The sequence below is a fragment of the Petromyzon marinus genome (genome assembly GCF_048934315.1).
Source record: "Petromyzon marinus isolate PM22_M1 ecotype Great Lakes invasive population chromosome 80 unlocalized genomic scaffold, UKy_Petmar_22M1.pri1.0 chr80_unloc.3, whole genome shotgun sequence".
Taxonomy (NCBI): domain Eukaryota; kingdom Metazoa; phylum Chordata; class Hyperoartia; order Petromyzontiformes; family Petromyzontidae; genus Petromyzon; species Petromyzon marinus.
This window is the reverse complement of record NW_027422631.1, coordinates 167,780-188,055: the sequence shown is the minus strand read 5'-3', so window position 1 is coordinate 188,055 and position 20,276 is coordinate 167,780. Positions and strand designations below refer to the sequence as shown.

Genomic DNA, 20,276 nt, shown 5'->3' with positions numbered 1-20,276 from the left:
TGTGTTAGTGTGTTGTGTTAGTGTGTGTTAGTGTGTTGTGTTAGTGTGTTGTGTTAGTGTGTTGTGTTAGTGTGTTGTGTTAGTGTGTTGTGTTGTAAGTGTGTTGTGTAGTTAGTGTGTTGTGTTAGTGTGTGTTAGTGTGTGTTGTGTTGTGTTAGTGTGTTGTGTTAGTGTGTTGTGTTAGTGTGTGTTGTCTTAGTGTGTTGTGTTAGTGTGTGTTGTGTTAGTGTGTGTTGTGTTAGTGTTGTGTTAGTGTTGTGTTAGTGTTGTGTTAGTGTTGTGTTAGTGTGTGTTAGTGTGTTGTGTTGCGTTAGTGTGTTGTGTTAGTGTGTGTTGTGTTAGTGTTGTGTTAGTGTTGTGTTAGTGTTAGTGTTGTGTTAGTGTGTTGTGTTAGTGTGTGTTAGTGTGTGTTGTGTAGTTAGTGTGTTGTGTTTGTGTGTTGTGTTAGTGTGTGTTGTGTTAGTGTGTTGTGTTAGCGTGTTGTGTTAGTGTGTGTTGTGTTAGTGTGTGTTGTGTTAGTGTGTTGTGTTAGTGTGTTGTGTTAGTGTGTGTTTGTGTGTTGTGTTAGTGTTGTGTTAGTGTGTTGTGTTAGTGTTAGTGTTGTGTTAGTGTGTTGTGTTGTAAGTGTGTTGTGTAGTTAGTGTGTTGTGTTAGTGTGTGTTAGTGTGTGTTGTGTTGTGTTAGTGTGTTGTGTTAGTGTGTTGTGTTAGTGTGTGTTGTCTTAGTGTGTTGTGTTAGTGTGTTGTGTTGTGTTAGTGTGTTGTGTTAGTGTGTGTTAGTGTGTGTTGTGTAGTTAGTGTGTTGTGTTTGTGTGTTGTGTTAGTGTGTGTTGTGTTAGCGTGTTGTGTTAGTGTGTGTTGTGTTAGTGTGTGTTGTGTTAGTGTGTTGTGTTAGTGTGTTGTGTTAGTGTGTGTTTGTGTGTTGTGTTAGTGTTGTGTTAGTGTGTTGTGTTAGTGTTAGTGTTGTGTTAGTGTGTTGTGTTCGTGTGTTGTGTAGTTAGTGTGTTGTGTTAGTGTGTTGTGTTAGTGTGTGTTGTGTTAGTGTGTTGTGTTAGTGTGTTGTGTTAGTGTGTTGTGTTAGTGTGTTGTGTAGTTAACGTGTTGTGTTAGTGTGTTGTGTTAGTGTTGTGTTAGTGTGTTATGTTAGTGTGTTGCGTTAGCGTGTTGTGTAGTTAGCGTGTTGTGTTAGTGTGTTGTGGTAGTGTTGTGTTAGTGTGTTGTGTTAGTGTTGTGTTAGTGTGTTGTGTTAGCGTGTTGTGTTAGTGTGTTGTGTTAGCGTGTTGTGTTAGTGTGTAGTTAACGTGTTGTGTTAGTGTGTCGTTAGTGTTGTGTTAGCGTGTAGTTAGCGTGTTGTGTTAGTGTGTAGTTAGTGTGTAGTTAGCGTGCTGTGTTAGTGTGTAGTTAACGTGTTGTGTTAGTGTGTGGTTATCGTGTTGTGTTAGTGTTGTGTTAATGTGTAGTTAACGTGCTGTGTTAGTGTTGTGTTAGTGTGTAGTTAGCGTGTAGTTAGCTTGTTGTGTTAGTGTGTAGTTAGCGTGTTGTGTTAGTGTGTAGCTAGCGTGTTGTGTTAGTGTATTGTGTTAGTGTGTTGTGTTAGTGTGTTGTTAGTGTGTTGTTAGTGTGTAGTTAGTGTGTTGTGTTGTGTTAGTGTGTTGTGTTAGTGTGTAGTTAGTGTGTTGTGTTAGTGTGTAGTTAGTGTGTTGTGTTAGTGTGTTGTGTTAGTGTGTAGTTAGTGTGTTGTGTTAGTGTGTATTTAGCGTGTTGTGTTAGTGTGTAATTAGCGTGTTGTGTTTGTGTGTAGTTAGTGTGTAGTTAGCGTGTAGTGTGTTGTGTTAGTGTGTAGTTATCGTGTTGTGTTAGTGTGGTGTTAGTGTTGTGTTTGTGTGTAGTTAGCGTGCTGTGTTAGGGTGTAGTTAGCGTGTTGTGCTAGTGTGTAGTTAGTGTGTAGTTAGCGTGTTGTGTTAGTGTGTAGTTAGTGTGTTGTGTTAGTGTGTTGTGTTAGTGTGTTGTGTTAGTGTGTTGTGTTAGTGTGTTAGTGTTGTGTTAGTGTGTTGTGTTAGCGTGTTGTGTTAGTGTGTAGTTAACGTGTTGTGTTAGTGTGTTGTGTCAGTGTGTAGTTAACGTGTTATGTTAGTGAGTAGTTAGCGTGTTGTGTTAGTGTGTAGTTAACGTGTTGTGTTAGTGTGTTGTGTTAGTGTGTAGTTAACGTGTTGTGTTAGTGTGTAGTTAGCGTGTTGTGTTAGTGTGTTGTGTTAGTGTGTAGTTAGTGTTGTGTTAGTGTGTAGTTAGCATGTTGTGTTAGTGTCTAGTTAACGTGTTGTGTTAGTGTGTTGTGTTAGTGTGTAGTTAACGTGTTGTGTTAGCGTGTTGTGTTAGTGTGTTGTGTTAGTGTGTAGTTAGTGTTGTGTTAGCGTGTTGTGTTAGTGTTGTGTTAGCGTGTTGTGTTAGTGTTGTGTTAGTGTGTGTTTGTGTGTTGTGTTAGTGTTGTGTTAGTGTGTTGTGTTAGTGTTAGTGTTGTGTTAGTGTGTTGTGTTGTAAGTGTGTTGTGTAGTTAGTGTGTTGTGTTAGTGTGTGTTAGTGTGTGTTGTGTTGTGTTAGTGTGTTGTGTTAGTGTGTTGTGTTAGTGTGTGTTGTCTTAGTGTGTTGTGTTAGTGTGTTGTGTTGTGTTGGTGTGTTGTGTTAGTGTGTGTTAGTGTGTGTTGTGTAGTTAGTGTGTTGTGTTTGTGTGTTGTGTTAGTGTGTGTTGTGTTAGTGTGTTGTGTTAGCGTGTTGTGTTAGTGTGTGTTGTGTTAGTGTGTGTTGTGTTAGTGTGTTGTGTTAGTGTGTTGTGTTAGTGTGTGTTTGTGTGTTGTGTTAGTGTTGTGTTAGTGTGTTGTGTTAGTGTTAGTGTTGTGTTAGTGTGTTGTGTTAGTGTGTTGTGTAGTTAGTGTGTTGTGTTAGTGTGTTGTGTTAGTGTGTGTTGTGTTAGTGTGTTGTGTTAGTGTGTTGTGTTAGTGTGTTGTGTAGTTAACGTGTTGTGTTAGTGTGTTGTGTTAGTGTTGTGTTAGTGTGTTATGTTAGTGTGTTGCGTTAGCGTGTTGTGTAGTTAGCGTGTTGTGTTAGTGTGTTGTGGTAGTGTTGTGTTAGTGTGTTGTGTTAGTGTTGTGTTAGTGTGTTGTGTTAGCGTGTTGTGTTAGTGTGTTGTGTTAGCGTGTTGTGTTAGTGTGTAGTTAACGTGTTGTGTTAGTGTGTCGTTAGTGTTGTGTTAGTGTGTAGTTAGCATGTTGTGTTAGTGTGTAGTTAGTGTGTAGTTAGCGTGCTGTGTTAGTGTGTAGTTAACGTGTTGTGTTAGTGTGTAGTTATCGTGTTGTGTTAGTGTTGTGTTAATGTGTAGTTAACGTGCTGTGTTAGTGTTGTGTTAGTGTGTAGTTAGCGTGTAGTTAGCTTGTTGTGTTAGTGTGTAGTTAGCGTGTTGTGTTAGTGTGTAGCTAGCGTGTTGTGTTAGTGTATTGTGTTAGTGTGTTGTGTTAGTGTGTTGTTAGTGTGTTGTTAGTGTGTAGTTAGTGTGTTGTGTTGTGTTAGTGTGTTGTGTTAGTGTGTAGTTAGTGTGTTGTGTTAGTGTGTAGTTAGTGTGTTGTGTTAGTGTGTTGTGTTAGTGTGTAGTTAGTGTGTTGTGTTAGTGTGTATTTAGCGTGTTGTGTTAGTGTGTAATTAGCGTGTTGTGTTTGTGTGTAGTTAGTGTGTAGTTAGCGTGTAGTGTGTTGTGTTAGTGTGTAGTTATCGTGTTGTGTTAGTGTGGTGTTAGTGTTGTGTTTGTGTGTAGTTAGCGTGCTGTGTTAGGGTGTAGTTAGCGTGTTGTGCTAGTGTGTAGTTAGTGTGTAGTTAGCGTGTTGTGTTAGTGTGTAGTTAGTGTGTTGTGTTAGTGTGTTGTGTTAGTGTGTTGTGTTAGTGTGTTAGTGTTGTGTTAGTGTGTTGTGTTAGCGTGTTGTGTTAGTGTGTAGTTAACGTGTTGTGTTAGTGTGTTGTGTCAGTGTGTAGTTAACGTGTTATGTTAGTGAGTAGTTAGCGTGTTGTGTTAGTGTGTAGTTAACGTGTTGTGTTAGTGTGTTGTGTTAGTGTGTAGTTAACGTGTTGTGTTAGTGTGTAGTTAGCGTGTTGTGTTAGTGTGTTGTGTTAGTGTGTAGTTAGTGTTGTGTTAGTGTGTAGTTAGCGTGTTGTGTTAGTGTCTAGTTAACGTGTTGTGTTAGTGTGTTGTGTTAGTGTGTAGTTAACGTGTTGTGTTAGCGTGTTGTGTTAGTGTGTTGTGTTAGTGTGTAGTTAGTGTTGTGTTAGTGTGTAGTTAGCGTGTTGTGTTAGTGTTGTGTTAGCGTGTTGTGTTAGTGTTGTGTTAGTGTGTGTTTGTGTGTTGTGTTAGTGTTGTGTTAGTGTGTTGTGTTAGTGTTAGTGTTGTGTTAGTGTGTTGTGTTGTAAGTGTGTTGTGTAGTTAGTGTGTTGTGTTAGTGTGTGTTAGTGTGTGTTGTGTTGTGTTAGTGTGTTGTGTTAGTGTGTGTTGTCTTAGTGTGTTGTGTTAGTGTGTTGTGTTGTGTTAGTGTGTTGTGTTAGTGTGTGTTAGTGTGTGTTGTGTAGTTAGTGTGTTGTGTTTGTGTGTTGTGTTAGTGTGTGTTGTGTTAGTGTGTTGTGTTAGCGTGTTGTGTTAGTGTGTGTTGTGTTAGTGTGTGTTGTGTTAGTGTGTTGTGTTAGTGTGTTGTGTTAGTGTGTGTTTGTGTGTTGTGTTAGTGTTGTGTTAGTGTGTTGTGTTAGTGGTAGTGTTGTGTTAGTGTGTTGTGTTAGTGTGTTGTGTAGTTAGTGTGTTGTGTTAGTGTGTTGTGTTAGTGTGTTGTGTTAGTGTGTTGTGTTAGTGTGTTGTGTTAGTGTGTTGTGTAGTTAACGTGTTGTGTTAGTGTGTTGTGTTAGTGTTGTGTTAGTGTGTTATGTTAGTGTGTTGCGTTAGCGTGTTGTGTAGTTAGCGTGTTGTGTTAGTGTGTTGTGGTAGTGTTGTGTTAGTGTGTTGTGTTAGTGTTGTGTTAGTGTGTTGTGTTAGCGTGTTGTGTTAGTGTGTTGTGTTAGCGTGTTGTGTTAGTGTGTAGTTAACGTGTTGTGTTAGTGTGTCGTTAGTGTTGTGTTAGTGTGTAGTTAGCGTGTTGTGTTAGTGTGTAGTTAGTGTGTAGTTAGCGTGCTGTGTTAGTGTGTAGTTAACGTGTTGTGTTAGTGTGTAGTTATCGTGTTGTGTTAGTGTTGTGTTAATGTGTAGTTAACGTGCTGTGTTAGTGTTGTGGTAGTGTGTAGTTAGCGTGTAGTTAGCTTGTTGTGTTAGTGTGTAGTTAGCGTGTTGTGTTAGTGTGTAGCTAGCGTGTTGTGTTAGTGTATTGTGTTAGTGTGTTGTGTTAGTGTGTTGTTAGTGTGTTGTTAGTGTGTAGTTAGTGTGTTGTGTTGTGTTAGTGTGTTGTGTTAGTGTGTAGTTAGTGTGTTGTGTTAGTGTGTAGTTAGTGTGTTGTGTTAGTGTGTTGTGTTAGTGTGTAGTTAGTGTGTTGTGTTAGTGTGTATTTAGCGTGTTGTGTTAGTGTGTAATTAGCGTGTTGTGTTTGTGTGTAGTTAGTGTGTAGTTAGCGTGTAGTGTGTTGTGTTAGTGTGTAGTTATCGTGTTGTGTTAGTGTGGTGTTAGTGTTGTGTTTGTGTGTAGTTAGCGTGCTGTGTTAGGGTGTAGTTAGCGTGTTGTGCTAGTGTGTAGTTAGTGTGTAGTTAGCGTGTTGTGTTAGTGTGTAGTTAGTGTGTTGTGTTAGTGTGTTGTGTTAGTGTGTTGTGTTAGTGTGTTGTGTTAGTGTGTTAGTGTTGTGTTAGTGTGTTGTGTTAGCGTGTTGTGTTAGTGTGTAGTTAACGTGTTGTGTTAGTGTGTTGTGTCAGTGTGTAGTTAACGTGTTATGTTAGTGAGTAGTTAGCGTGTTGTGTTAGTGTGTAGTTAACGTGTTGTGTTAGTGTGTTGTGTTAGTGTGTAGTTAACGTGTTGTGTTAGTGTGTAGTTAGCGTGTTGTGTTAGTGTGTTGTGTTAGTGTGTAGTTAGTGTTGTGTTAGTGTGTAGTTAGCGTGTTGTGTTAGTGTCTAGTTAACGTGTTGTGTTAGTGTGTTGTGTTAGTGTGTAGTTAACGTGTTGTGTTAGCGTGTTGTGTTAGTGTGTTGTGTTAGTGTGTAGTTAGTGTTGTGTTAGTGTGTAGTTAGCGTGTTGTGTTAGTGTTGTGTTAGCGTGTTGTGTTAGTGTTGTGTTAGTGTGTAGTTAGCGTGTTGTGTTAGTGTTGTGTTAGCGTGTTGTGTTAGTGTGTAGTAAGCGTGTAGTTACTGTGTAGTTAGTGTTGTGTTAGTGTGTAGTTAGCGTGTTGTGTTAGTGTGTAGTTAGTGTGTAGTTAGTGTTGTTAGTGTTGTGTTAGTGTGTAGTTAACGTGTTGTGTTAGTGTGTTGTGTTAGTGTGTAGTTAGCGTGTTGTGTTAGTGTTGTGTTAGCGTGTTGTGTTAGTGTGTAGTTAGCGTGTTGTGTTAGTGTTGTGTTAGTGTGTAGTTAACGTGTTGTGTTAGCGTGTTGTGTTAGTGTGTTGTCTTAGTGTGTAGTGTTAGCGTGCTGTGTTAGTGTGTAGTTAGCGTGTAGTTACTGTGTAGTTAGTGTTGTGTTAGTGTGTAGTTAGCGTGTTGTGTTAGTGTGTAGTTAGTGTGTAGTTAGCGTGCTGTGTTAGTGTGTAGTTAACGTGTTGTGTTAGTGTTGTGTTAGTGTGTTGTGTTTGTGTGTAGTTAGTGTGTAGTTAGCGTGTTGTGTTAGTGTGTTGTGTTAGTGTGTAGTTAGTGTGTTGTGTTAGTGTGTAGTTAGTGTGTTGTGTTAGTGTGTTGTGTTAGTGTGTAGTTAGCGTGTTGTGTTAGTGTGTAGTTAGCGTGTTGTGTTAGTGTGTAGTTAGCGTGTTGTGTTTGTGTGTAGTTAGTGTGTAGTTAGCGTTTAGTGTGTTGTGTTAGTGTGTAGTTAGTGTGTTGTGTTAGTGTTGTGTTAGTGTTGTCTTTGTGTGTAATTAGCATGCTGTGTTAGTGTGTAGTTAGCGTGTTGTGTTAGTGTGTAGTTAGTGTGTAGTTAGCGTGTTGTGTTAGTGTGTAGTTAACGTGTAGTTAGGGTGTTGTGTTAGTGTGTTGTGTTAGTGTGTTGTGTTAGTGTGTGTTGTGTTAGTGTGTGTTGTGTTAGTGTGTTGTGTTAGTGTTGTGTTAGTGTGTTGTGTTAGTGTGTTGTGTTAGTGTGTTGTGTTAGTGTTGTGTTAGTGTGTTGTGTTAGTGTGTTGAGTTAGTGTGTTGTGTTAGTGTGTTGTGTTAGTGTGTTGTGTTAGTGGGTTGTGTTAGTGTGTTGTGTTAGTGTGTTGTGTTAGTGTGTGTTGTGTTAGTGTTGTGTTAGTGTGTTGTGTTAGTGTGTTAGTGTTGTGTTAGTGTGTTGTGTAGGTAGTGTGTTGTGTTAGTGTGTTGTGTTAGTGTGTGTTTGTGTGTTGTGTAGGTAGTGTGTTGTGTTAGTGTGTGTTAGTGTGTGTTGTGTTAGTGTGTTGTGTTAGTGTGTTGTGTTAGTGTGTTGTGTTAGTGTTGTGTTAGTGTGTTGTGTTAGTGTGTGTTAGTGTGTTGTGTTAGTGTTGTGTTAGTGTGTTGTGTTAGTGTTGTGTTAGTGTGTTGTGTTAGTGTGTTGTGTTAGTGTGTTGTGTTGGTGTGTTGTGTTAGTGTGTTGTGTTAGTGTGTTGTGTTAGTGTGTTGTGTTAGTGTGTTGTGTTAGTGTGTTGTGTTAGTGTGTTGTGTTAGTGTGTTGTGTTAGTGTGTTGTGTTAGTGTGTTGTGTTAGTGTGTAGTTAGTGTGTTGTGTTAGTGTGTAGTTAGTGTGTTGTGTTAGTGTGTTGTGTTAGTGTGTAGTTAGTGTGTTGTGTTAGTGTGTATTTAGCGTGTTGTGTTAGTGTGTAATTAGCGTGTTGTGTTTGTGTGTAGTTAGTGTGTAGTTAGCGTGTAGTGTGTTGTGTTAGTGTGTAGTTATCGTGTTGTGTTAGTGTGGTGTTAGTGTTGTGTTTGTGTGTAGTTAGCGTGCTGTGTTAGGGTGTAGTTAGCGTGTTGTGCTAGTGTGTAGTTAGTGTGTAGTTAGCGTGTTGTGTTAGTGTGTAGTTAGTGTGTTGTGTTAGTGTGTTGTGTTAGTGTGTTGTGTTAGTGTGTTGTGTTAGTGTGTTAGTGTTGTGTTAGTGTGTTGTGTTAGCGTGTTGTGTTAGTGTGTAGTTAACGTGTTGTGTTAGTGTGTTGTGTCAGTGTGTAGTTAACGTGTTATGTTAGTGAGTAGTTAGCGTGTTGTGTTAGTGTGTAGTTAACGTGTTGTGTTAGTGTGTTGTGTTAGTGTGTAGTTAACGTGTTGTGTTAGTGTGTAGTTAGCGTGTTGTGTTAGTGTGTTGTGTTAGTGTGTAGTTAGTGTTGTGTTAGTGTGTAGTTAGCGTGTTGTGTTAGTGTCTAGTTAACGTGTTGTGTTAGTGTGTTGTGTTAGTGTGTAGTTAACGTGTTGTGTTAGCGTGTTGTGTTAGTGTGTTGTGTTAGTGTGTAGTTAGTGTTGTGTTAGTGTGTAGTTAGCGTGTTGTGTTAGTGTTGTGTTAGCGTGTTGTGTTAGTGTTGTGTTAGTGTGTAGTTAGCGTGTTGTGTTAGTGTTGTGTTAGCGTGTTGTGTTAGTGTGTAGTAAGCGTGTAGTTACTGTGTAGTTAGTGTTGTGTTAGTGTGTAGTTAGCGTGTTGTGTTAGTGTGTAGTTAGTGTGTAGTTAGTGTTGTTAGTGTTGTGTTAGTGTGTAGTTAACGTGTTGTGTTAGTGTGTTGTGTTAGTGTGTAGTTAGCGTGTTGTGTTAGTGTTGTGTTAGCGTGTTGTGTTAGTGTGTAGTTAGCGTGTTGTGTTAGTGTTGTGTTAGTGTGTAGTTAGCGTGTTGTGTTAGTGTGTTGTGTTAGTGTGTTGTCTTAGTGTGTAGTGTTAGCGTGCTGTGTTAGTGTGTAGTTAGCGTGTAGTTACTGTGTAGTTAGTGTTGTGTTAGTGTGTAGTTAGCGTGTTGTGTTAGTGTGTAGTTAGTGTGTAGTTAGCGTGCTGTGTTAGTGTGTAGTTAACGTGTTGTGTTAGTGTTGTGTTAGTGTGTTGTGTTTGTGTGTAGTTAGTGTGTAGTTAGCGTGTTGTGTTAGTGTGTTGTGTTAGTGTGTAGTTAGTGTGTTGTGTTTGTGTGTAGTTAGTGTGTTGTGTTAGTGTGTTGTGTTAGTGTGTAGTTAGCGTGTTGTGTTAGTGTGTAGTTAGCGTGTTGTGTTAGTGTGTAGTTAGCGTGTTGTGTTTGTGTGTAGTTAGTGTGTAGTTAGCGTTTAGTGTGTTGTGTTAGTGTGTAGTTAGTGTGTTGTGTTAGTGTTGTGTTAGTGTTGTCTTTGTGTGTAATTAGCATGCTGTGTTAGTGTGTAGTTAGCGTGTTGTGTTAGTGTGTAGTTAGTGTGTAGTTAGCGTGTTGTGTTAGTGTGTAGTTAACGTGTAGTTAGGGTGTTGTGTTAGTGTTGTGTTAGCGTGTTGTGTTAGTGTGTAGTTAGCGTGTTGTGTTAGTGTGTAGTTAGCGTGCTGTGTTAGTGTGTAGTTAGTGTGTTGTGTTAGCATGTTGTGTTAGTGTGTAGTTAGCGTGCTGTGTATAGTTAGCGTGTTGTGTTATTGTGTAGTTAACATGTTGTGTTAGTGTGTGGTTAACGTATAGTTAGTGTGTTGTGTTAATGTGTAGTTAATGTCCTCTGTTAGTGTGCAGTTAACGTGCTGTATTAGTGTGTAGTTAACGTGTTGTGTTAGTGTGTAGTTAGCGTGCTGTGTTAGTGTGTAGTTAACGTGTAGTTAGCGTGTTGTGTTAGTGTGTAGTTAGCGTGCTGTGTTAGTGTTGTGTTAGTGTGTAGTTAACGTGCTGTGTTGGTGTGCAGTTAATGTGCTGTGTTTGTGTAGTTAACGTGTAGTTAGAGTGTTGTGTTAGTGTGTAGTTAACGTGTTGTGTTAGTGTTGTGTTAGTGTGTAGTTAACGTGTTGTGTTAGTGTGTAGTTAGTGTGTTTTGTTAGTGTGTAGTTAACGTGCTGTGTTAGTGTGTAGTTAGTGTGTACTTAGTGTGTAGCTAGTGTGTAGTTAACGTGTTGTGTTAGTGTGTAGTTAGTGTGTAGTTAGCGTGTTGTGTTAGCGTGTTGTGTTAGTGTGTAGTTAGCGTGCTGTGTTATAGTTAGCGTGTTGTGTTATTGTGTAGTTAACATGTTGTGTTAGTGTGTGGTTAACATGTAGTTAGTGTGTTGTGTTAATGTGTAGTTAATGTGCTCTGTTAGTGTGCAGTTAACGTGCTGTGTTAGTGTGTAGTTAACGTGTAGTTAGCGTGTTGTGTTAGTGTGTAGTTAGCGTGCTGTGTTAGTGTTGTGTTAGTGTGTAGTTAGCGTGTTGTGTTAGTGTGTAGTTGGCGTGCTGTGTTAAGGTTGTATTAGTGTGTAGTTAACGTGCTGTGTTAGTGTGCAGTTAATGTGCTGTGTTTGTGTAGTTAACGTGTAGTTAGAGTGTTGTGTTAGTGTGTAGTTAACGTGTTGTGTTAGTGTTGTGTTAGTGTGTAGTTAGCGTGTTGTGTTAGTGTGTTGTGTTAGTGTGTAGTTAATGTTATGTTAGTGTGTAGTTAGCGTGTTGTGTTAGTGTCTAGTTAACGTGTTGTGTTAGTGTGTTGTGTTAGTGTGTAGTTAACGTGTTGTGTTAGCGTGTTGTGTTAGTGTGTTGTGTTAGTGTGTAGTTAGTGTGTAGTTAGCGTGTTGTGTTAGTGTTGTGTTAGCGTGTTGTGTTAGTGTTGTGTTAGTGTGTAGTTAGCGTGTTGTGTTAGTGTTGTGTTAGCGTGTTGTGTTAGTGTGTAGTAAGCGTGTAGTTACTGTGTAGTTAGTGTTGTGTTAGTGTGTAGTTAGCGTGTTGTGTTAGTGTGTAGTTAGTGTGTAGTTAGTGTTGTTAGTGTTGTGTTAGTGTGTAGTTAACGTGTTGTGTTAGTGTGTTGTGTTAGTGTGTAGTTAGCGTGTTGTGTTAGTGTTGTGTTAGCGTGTTGTGTTAGTGTGTAGTTAGCGTGTTGTGTTAGTGTTGTGTTAGTGTGTAGTTAGCGTGTTGTGTGTTGTGTTAGTGTGTTGTCTTAGTGTGTAGTGTTAGCGTGCTGTGTTAGTGTGTAGTTAGCGTGTAGTTACTGTGTAGTTAGTGTTGTGTTAGTGTGTAGTTAGCGTGTTGTGTTAGTGTGTAGTTAGTGTGTAGTTAGCGTGCTGTGTTAGTGTGTAGTTAACGTGTTGTGTTAGTGTTGTGTTAGTGTGTTGTGTTTGTGTGTAGTTAGTGTGTAGTTAGCGTGTTGTGTTAGTGTGTAGTTAGTGTGTAGTTAGCGTGCTGTGTTAGTGTGTAGTTAGCGTGTAGTTACTGTGTAGTTAGTGTTGTGTTAGTGTGTAGTTAGCGTGTTGTGTTAGTGTGTAGTTAGTGTGTAGTTAGCGTGCTGTGTTAGTGTGTAGTTAACGTGTTGTGTTAGTGTTGTGTTAGTGTGTTGTGTTTGTGTGTAGTTAGTGTGTAGTTAGCGTGTTGTGTTAGTGTGTTGTGTTAGTGTGTAGTTAGTGTGTTGTGTTAGTGTGTAGTTAGTGTGTTGTGTTAGTGTGTTGTGTTAGTGTGTAGTTAGCGTGTTGTGTTAGTGTGTAGTTAGCGTGTTGTGTTAGTGTGTAGTTAGCGTGTTGTGTTTGTGTGTAGTTAGTGTGTAGTTAGCGTTTAGTGTGTTGTGTTAGTGTGTAGTTAGCGTGTTGTGTTAGTGTTGTGTTAGTGTTGTCTTTGTGTGTAATTAGCATGCTGTGTGTGTTAGTGTGTAGTTAACGTGTAGTTAGGGTGTTGTGTTAGTGTTGTGTTAGCGTGTTGTGTTAGTGTGTAGTTAGCGTGTTGTGTTAGTGTGTAGTTAGCGTGCTGTGTTAGTGTGTAGTTAGTGTGTTGTGTTAGCGTGTTGTGTTAGTGTGTAGTTAGCGTGCTGTGTTATAGTTAGCGTGTTGTGTTATTGTGTAGTTAACATGTTGTGTTAGTGTGTGGTTAACGTATAGTTAGTGTGTTGTGTTAATGTGTAGTTAATGTCCTCTGTTAGTGTGCAGTTAACGTGCTGTATTAGTGTGTAGTTAACGTGTTGTGTTAGTGTGTAGTTAGCGTGCTGTGTTAGTGTGTTGTTAACGTGTAGTTAGCGTGTTGTGTTAGTGTGTAGTTAGCGTGCTGTGTTAGTGTTGTGTTAGTGTGTAGTTAACGTGCTGTGTTGGTGTGCAGTTAATGTGCTGTGTTTGTGTAGTTAACGTGTAGTTAGAGTGTTGTGTTAGTGTGTAGTTAACGTGTTGTGTTAGTGTTGTGTTAGTGTGTAGTTAACGTGTTGTGTTAGTGTGTAGTTAGTGTGTTTTGTTAGTGTGTAGTTAACGTGCTGTGTTCGTGTGTAGTTAGTGTGTACTTAGTGTGTAGCTAGTGTGTAGTTAACGTGTTGTGTTAGTGTGTAGTTAGTGTGTAGTTAGCGTGTTGTGTTAGCGTGTTGTGTTAGTGTGTAGTTAGCGTGCTGTGTTATAGTTAGCGTGTTGTGTTATTGTGTAGTTAACATGTTGTGTTAGTGTGTGGTTAACATGTAGTTAGTGTGTTGTGTTAATGTGTAGTTAATGTGCTCTGTTAGTGTGCAGTTAACGTGCTGTGTTAGTGTGTAGTTAACGTGTAGTTAGCGTGTTGTGTTAGTGTGTAGTTAGCGTGCTGTGTTAGTGTTGTGTTAGGGTGTAGTTAGCGTGTTGTGTTAGTGTGTAGTTAACGTGTTGTGTTAAGGTTGTATTAGTGTGTAGTTAACGTGCTGTGTTAGTGTGCAGTTAATGTGCTGTGTTTGTGTAGTTAACGTGTAGTTAGAGTGTTGTGTTAGTGTGTAGTTAACGTGTTGTGTTAGTGTTGTGTTAGTGTGTAGTTAACGTGTTGTGTTAGTGTGTAGTTAGTGTGTTTTGTTAGTGTGTAGTTAACGTGCTGTGTTAGTGTGTAGTTAGTGTGTACTTAGTGTGTAGCTAGTGTGTAGTTAACGTGTTGTGTTAGTGTGTAGTTAGTGTGTTGTGTTAGTGTATAGTTAGTGTGTTGTGTTAGTGTGTAGTTAGCGTGTTGTGTTAGTGTGTAGTTAGTGTGTAGTTAACGTGTTGCGTGTGTGCTGTGTGTGCGCAGCACGTGCTGTGTTAGTGTTGTGTTAGTGTGTAGTTAGTGTGTAGTTAACGTGTTGTGTTAGTGTGTAGTTAGTGTGCGGTGTTAGTGTGTAGTTAGTGTGTAGTTAACGTGCTGTGTTAGTGTGTAGTTAGTGTGTAGTTAACGTGCTGTGTTAGTGTGTAGTTAACGTGTTGTGTTAGTGTGTAGTTAGTGTGTAGTTAGTGTGTAGTTAACGTGTTACGTGTGTGCTGTGTGTGCGCAGCACGTGTCAGAACGGGGTGCTCGATTGTGAGAGACCTGCACAGGTGGACAACGGTGAGGACGTGCGGTACAGGCACTCACACACACACGCACACACCTACACACCTACACACACACGCACACACACGTACACACACGTACACACACATGCACACACATGCACACACACACACACACCTACACACCTACACACACACCTACACACGCACACACAAACACGTACACACACGTATACACGCACACACAAAGACAAAGATCCCCCATATAGCCTTAACAGACTGTAGGGGCAAGTGCTGTTAGCGAGCACCTATGAAGGCCGGAACGGTACACGAGGGGGTGGGTGGCCAGCACCATGCCCGACCGCCTTTGTCTCCCTAGTGGCAATGTTTACACACCACACCAGGTACTCATTTGAGGCTGAGTCGACCTAGCGGAGGCCCGGGACCGGTTCAGATAATCGTCACTGGTGTTGGCCGTGAGTGGGAATCGAACCCGGGTCGCCAGGTTCATAGCGCAGCGCGCTAACCGCTACACTACCGCTCCCCACACGCACACACACACACACCTACACACACACACCTCCACACCTACACACACCTACACACCTACACACACACACCTACACACACACACACCTACACACACACCTACACACGTACACACCTACACACACCTACACACACACCTACACACCTACACACACACACCTACACACCTACACACACACCTACACACACACACCTACACACCTACACACACACACCTACACACACACCTACACACCTACACATACACCTACACACACACCTACACACACACCTACACACACACCTACACACACCTACACATACCTACACACACGCACACCTACACACGTATACACCTACGCACACACCTACACACACACCTACACACCTACACACACACACCTACACACCTACACACACACCTACACACACACCTACACACACACACACCTACACACACGCACACCTACACACGTACACACCTACACACACCTACACACGTACACACCTACACACACACCTACACACCTACACACACACACCTACACACCTACACACACACACCTACACACCACACACACCTACACACCTACACATACACCTACACACACACCTACACACACACCTACACACACACCTACACACACACCTACACACACACCTACACACCTACACACACACGTACACACCTACACACACACCTACACACACACCTACACACACACCTACACACCTACACACACACCTACACACACACGTACATACCTACACACACACCTACACACACACCTACACACACACACGTACACACCTACACACACACCTACACACACACCTACACACACCTACACACACACCTACACACACACGTACACACCTACACACACACACACACCTACACACACACCTACACACACACGTACACACGTACACATGTGTACGTATGGATCCTTGCAGTCACGAAAGCTTCAAATCTAGAATTAGTTTATAGTTGTTGTTAAGTTTCGATGTGAAGCTTTCGTGACTGCAGGGATTTATATTCTTGGTTCTTTCGGTAAAGTCGCCACGTTAGAAGGGAAACAATAAAATAATAAAAAGATAAAACAATAAAATTATTCTTCTTGGTTCTTTCGGTAAAGTCACCACCACGTAGAAGGGAAACAATAAAATAATAAAAATATTAAACAATACAATTATTATTCTTGGTTCTTTCGGTAAAGTCACCACCACGTAGAAGGGAAACAATAAAATAATAAAAATATAAAACAATAAAATTATTGTAAAACAATAAAATTGTTATTCTTGGTTCTTTCGGTAAAGTCACCACCACATAGAAGGGAAACAATAAAATAATAAAAATATAAAACAATAAAATTCTCACGACGTTTCGGCTGCAACACAAGCAATCATCATCAGGTGTGAAACCCACAGCAAGAAAATTAGAGAAAAAGTGGTTTTCACACCTGATGATGATTGCTTCTTGTGTTGCAGTCGAAACGTCGTGAGAATTTTATTGTTTTATATTTTTATTATTTTATTGTTTCCCTTCTACGTGGTGGTGACTTTACCGAAAGAACCAAGAATAATGGGGGCACTATTTTATAAACACCGGGTTTCATTCCCTCGTTATAATATATTGTAAATATATTATATATTTTATTATTGTAAATATATTATATATTTTATTATTTTATTGTTTCCCTTCAACGTGACTTTACCGAAAGAACCAAGAATATATAAAATATTTGTTGTTAAGTTTAGTTTATGTCGGATTACATCGCGGCGATGGCCGTGACAACGCCGTGACGTCACGACGGCGTTGTTGTGACGTCACGACGTCGTAGATTTGAGGCCACGACGTCGTTGTTGTGACGTCACGGTGTCGTTGTTGTGACGTCACGGCGTCGTTGTTGTGACGTCGTGACCTTTCCGCGATGCGACGACGTCGTTGTTGTGACGTCACCACTCGCTGGCGGTTGTTGTGACGTCACTACTTGCTGGCGGTTGTTGTGACGTCACTACTCGCTGGCGGTTGTTGTGACGTCACAGCTCGCTGGCGGCTGTTGTGACGTCACCACTCGCTGGCGGTTGTTGTGACGTCACCACTCGCTGGCGGTTGTTGTGACGTCACCACTCGCTGGCGGCTGTTGTGACGTCGCGACCTTGCCGCGACGTGACGACGACGTCGTTGTTGTGACGTCACCACTCGCTGGCGGCTGTTGTGACGTCACAGGCACGTGCTCCGCTCCGCTGGTGCGCTACAACTGCACGGGGAAGGCGGCGACAGCGGCACAGGGAGTGGGGTGTGCCCCCTCGTGCCACGGGAAGATCACAAAGACGCCCTGCGTGAGTGCCCGGCGTCACCATCGACGACATCGTCACCAACATCGTCACCAACATCGTCAACATCACCAACATCATCACCAACATCACCAACATCATCACCAACATCACCGTCAACATCGTCAACATCGTCACCAACATCGTCAACATCGTCACCAACATCGTCAACATGGTCACCAACATCGTCAACATCACCAACATCGTCACCAACATCGTCACCAACATCGTCAACATCACCAACATCGTCACTGACATCGTCACCGATATCACCAATATCACCAACATCATCACCATCATCATCACCAACATCGTCACCAACATCGTCACCAACATCGTCACCAACATCGTCAACATCACCAACATCATCACCAACATCACCAACATCATCACCAACATCACCGTCAACATCGTCAACATCGTCACCAACATCGTCAACATCGTCACCAACATCGTCAACATGGTCACCAACATCGTCAACATCACCAACATCGTCACCAACATCGTCACCAACATCGTCAACATCACCAACATCGTCACTGACATCGTCACCGATATCACCAATATCACCAACATCATCACCATCATCATCACCAACATCGTCACCAACATCGTCACCAACATCATCACTAACATCGTCAACATCACCAGCATCATCACCAACATCATCACCAACATCATCACCAACATCACCAACATCGTCAACATCGTCACCGACATCACCAACATCGTCAACATCGTCACCGACATCATCAACATCACCAACATCATCACCAACATCACCAACATCGTCACCAACATCACCAACATCATCACCAACATCGTCAGCATCATCAACATCGTCACCGACATCGTCACCATCTTCACCGACATCATCACCGACATCACCAACATCACCATCATCGTCAACATCATCACCAACATCACCAACATCGTCACCAACATCACCAACATCACCAACGTCACCAACATCGTCACCGACATCACCAACATCGTCACTGACATCACCATCATCACCACAACCATGGCTCCCTGACTCAGCTACCCATGTCCTCATGTCTCACCGTGTCTCCCCGTGTCTCCCCGTGTCTCACCGTGTCTCCCCGTGTCTCTCCGTGTCTCACCGTGTCTCCCCGTGTCTCCCCGTGTCTCACCGTGTCTCCCGTGTCTCTCCGTGTCTCTCCGTGTCTCACCGTGTCTCTCCGTGTCTCCCCGTGTCTCCCCGTGTCTCTCCGTGTCTCCCCGTGTCTCTCCTGTGTCTCTCCGTGTCTCCCCGTGTCTCCCCGTGTCTCCCCGTGTCTCTCCGTGTCTCACCGTGTCTCTCCGTGTCTCCCCGTGTCTCCCCGTGTCTCTCCGTGTCTCCCCCTGTCTCATCGTGTCTCTCCTTGTCTCCCCGTGTCTCCCCGTGTCTCTCCGTGTCTCCCCCTGTCTCACCGTGTCTCTCCGTGTCTCCCCGTGTCTCCCCGTGTCTCTCCGTGTCTCCCCCTGTCTCACCGTGTCTCTCCTTGTCTCCCCCTGTCTCACCGTGTCTCTCCGTGTCTCCCCCTGTCTCACCGTGTCTCTCCGTGTCTCCCCGTGTCTCCCCGTGTCTCTCCGTGTCTCCCCCTGTCTCACCGTGTCTCTCCTTGTCTCCCCCTGTCTCACCGTGTCTCTCCTTGTCTCCCCGTGTCTCTCCTTGTCTCCCCGTGTCTCCCCGTGTCTCCCCGTGTCTCCCCGTGTCTCTCCGTGTCTCCCCGTGTCTCTCCGTGTCTCCCCGTGTCTCACCGTGTCTCCCCGTGTCTCCCCTTGTTTCCCCGTGTCTCCCCGTGTCTCACCGCGTCTCCCCGTGTTTCCCCGTGTCTCTCCGTGTCTCCCCATGTCTCACCGTGTCTCCCCGTGTCTCACCGTGTCTCCCCGTGTTTCTCCGTGTCTCCCCGTGTCTCTCCTTGTCTCCCCGTGTCTCCCCGTGTCTCCCCGTGTCTCCCCGTGTCTCACCGTGTCTCCCCGTGTCTCCCGGTGTCTCTCCTTGTCTCCCCGTGTCTCCCCGTGTCTCCCCTTGTCTCCCCGTGTCTCCCCGTGTCTCCCCGTGTCTCCCCTTGTCTCCCCGTGTCTCCCCGTGTCTCTCCGTGTCTCTCCGTGTCTCCCCGTGTCTCCCCGTGTCTCTCCGTGTCTCCCCGTGTCTCCCCGTGTCTCCCCTTGTCTCCCCGTGTCTCTCCGTGTCTCCCCGTGTCTCCCCGCGTCTCCCCGTGTCTCCCCGTGTCTCCGCTTAGCTGAGTGTCCGCTGTGAGCCGGGCTGTGGGTGTCCCCGGGGTCTGCTGGCGGACGGCGTGGGGGGCTGTGTGGCCCCCCGGGATTGCCCCTGCAGCCGCAACGGCCGCTCCTACAGCAGCGGCGGCACCGTCACCACCAAGTGTGAAAAGTGGTGAGTGTGGTGGTGCTGCATCATCATTACCACCACCATCATCATCATCACCGTCATCACCGTCACCACCACCGTCACCACCAAGTGTGAGAAGTGGTGAGTGTGGTGGTGCTGCATCATCATCATCATCATCACCACCACCATCACCACCAAGTGTGAGAAGTGGTGAGTGTGGTGCTTGCATCACCAACATAACCACCACCACCATCATCATCATCACCATCACCACCACCGTCACCACCAAGTGTGAGAAGTGGTGAGTGTGGTGCTTGTATCACCACCGCCACCACCACCATCATCATCATCACCATCACCACCACCGTCAACACCAAGTGTGAGAAGTGGTGAGTGTGGTGCTTGTTTCACCACCGCCACCACCACCATCATCATCATCACCATCACCACCACCATCACCACCAAGTGTGAGAAGTGGTGAGTGTGGTGCTTGTATCACCACCGCCACCACCACCATCATTATCATCATCACCATCACCGTCACCACCAAGTGTGAGAAGTGGTGAGTGTGGTGCTTGCATCACCAACATAACCACCACCATCATCATCACCACCACCGCCACCGTCACCACCACCAAGTATGACAAGTTGTGAGCTTACCGTTTCGTTTAATACGTACACACACACGCACACACGTACACACGCCCACACACACGAGAAGGTGGCGTGGGGGAGATCTTTGCCTCTTGCTGTCGTGCGTGCGTGCGTCCGTGTGTCCCAGCACGTGCCGTGGGGGCCAGTGGGCCTGCCAGGCGCGTCGCCAGGAGCCCTGCCTCTCCACGTGCTCCGTGTTCGGCGACGGGCACTACAGCTCCTTTGACGGGCGCCAGTTCGTGCTCGACGGCTCTTGCGAGTTCGTCGTGGCTCAGGTGAGGGGTGTGGGGGGGTGGCTCGCTGAGCCGGCGGTACGTGGACCGTGCCCTCGGGCGATTCGGCTTCGGAGCCGACCGCCGCAGGCACCGGCGCCCTTTTGTTAGCGCTGAAAAAATGTATATCCTTAGCCCTTTCGGTAAAGTCACGTTGAAGGGGAACAATAAAATAATAAAATATATATAAAACAACGGTCAATGACCATTTTGTGTTGTGGTCGAAACGTCGTGAGATTCTTTATTGTTTTATGTATATATTTTTTATTATTTTATTGTTTCCCTTCAACGCAACTTTACCGAAAGAGCCAAGAATATGAATTACTGCGGTCACGAAAGCTTTAAATCAAAAGAAAAAAGTGTAATAGGGATTTTTTTTTGCCGCTGTTGTTGTTTTTTTTTAATATATACCCACGACAAATTAACGACATCGGTCGCGAAAGCCTACGCATCGAACTGGGGTGCCCTTTAGCCCGTTGTGTTGTAAGATGTTCAAACGCCGGACTAAGGTGACAGCTGTTGTTGTCGACTGAAAGGCGGCGTCATGCCTGCCCAACCACGCGTCGTGGTCAAAAAAACGAACGCGCCTTGACAAATCGCTGTGTACGCGTTTGTCCTTGCAACCGATTGGCCCGCGCCAGACCTGCAGCTTACC

At 43.7% G+C, this 20,276-nt stretch overlaps 1 protein-coding gene across 1 annotated transcript in view; it reads left to right on the top strand.

Moving 5' to 3' along the window:
• The window catches only part of LOC116958706 (mucin-5AC-like), an 88,615-nt gene that overhangs the window by 13,717 nt on the left and 54,622 nt on the right, over nt 1-20,276 (top strand). Inside the window, exons 6-9 of the mRNA XM_076058903.1 lie at nt 13,474-13,526; nt 16,233-16,345; nt 18,589-18,740; nt 19,477-19,624. Of these exons, the coding sequence (XP_075915018.1) occupies nt 13,474-13,526; nt 16,233-16,345; nt 18,589-18,740; nt 19,477-19,624 (466 nt within the window). The remainder of the gene's footprint in view (nt 1-13,473; nt 13,527-16,232; nt 16,346-18,588; nt 18,741-19,476; nt 19,625-20,276) is intronic.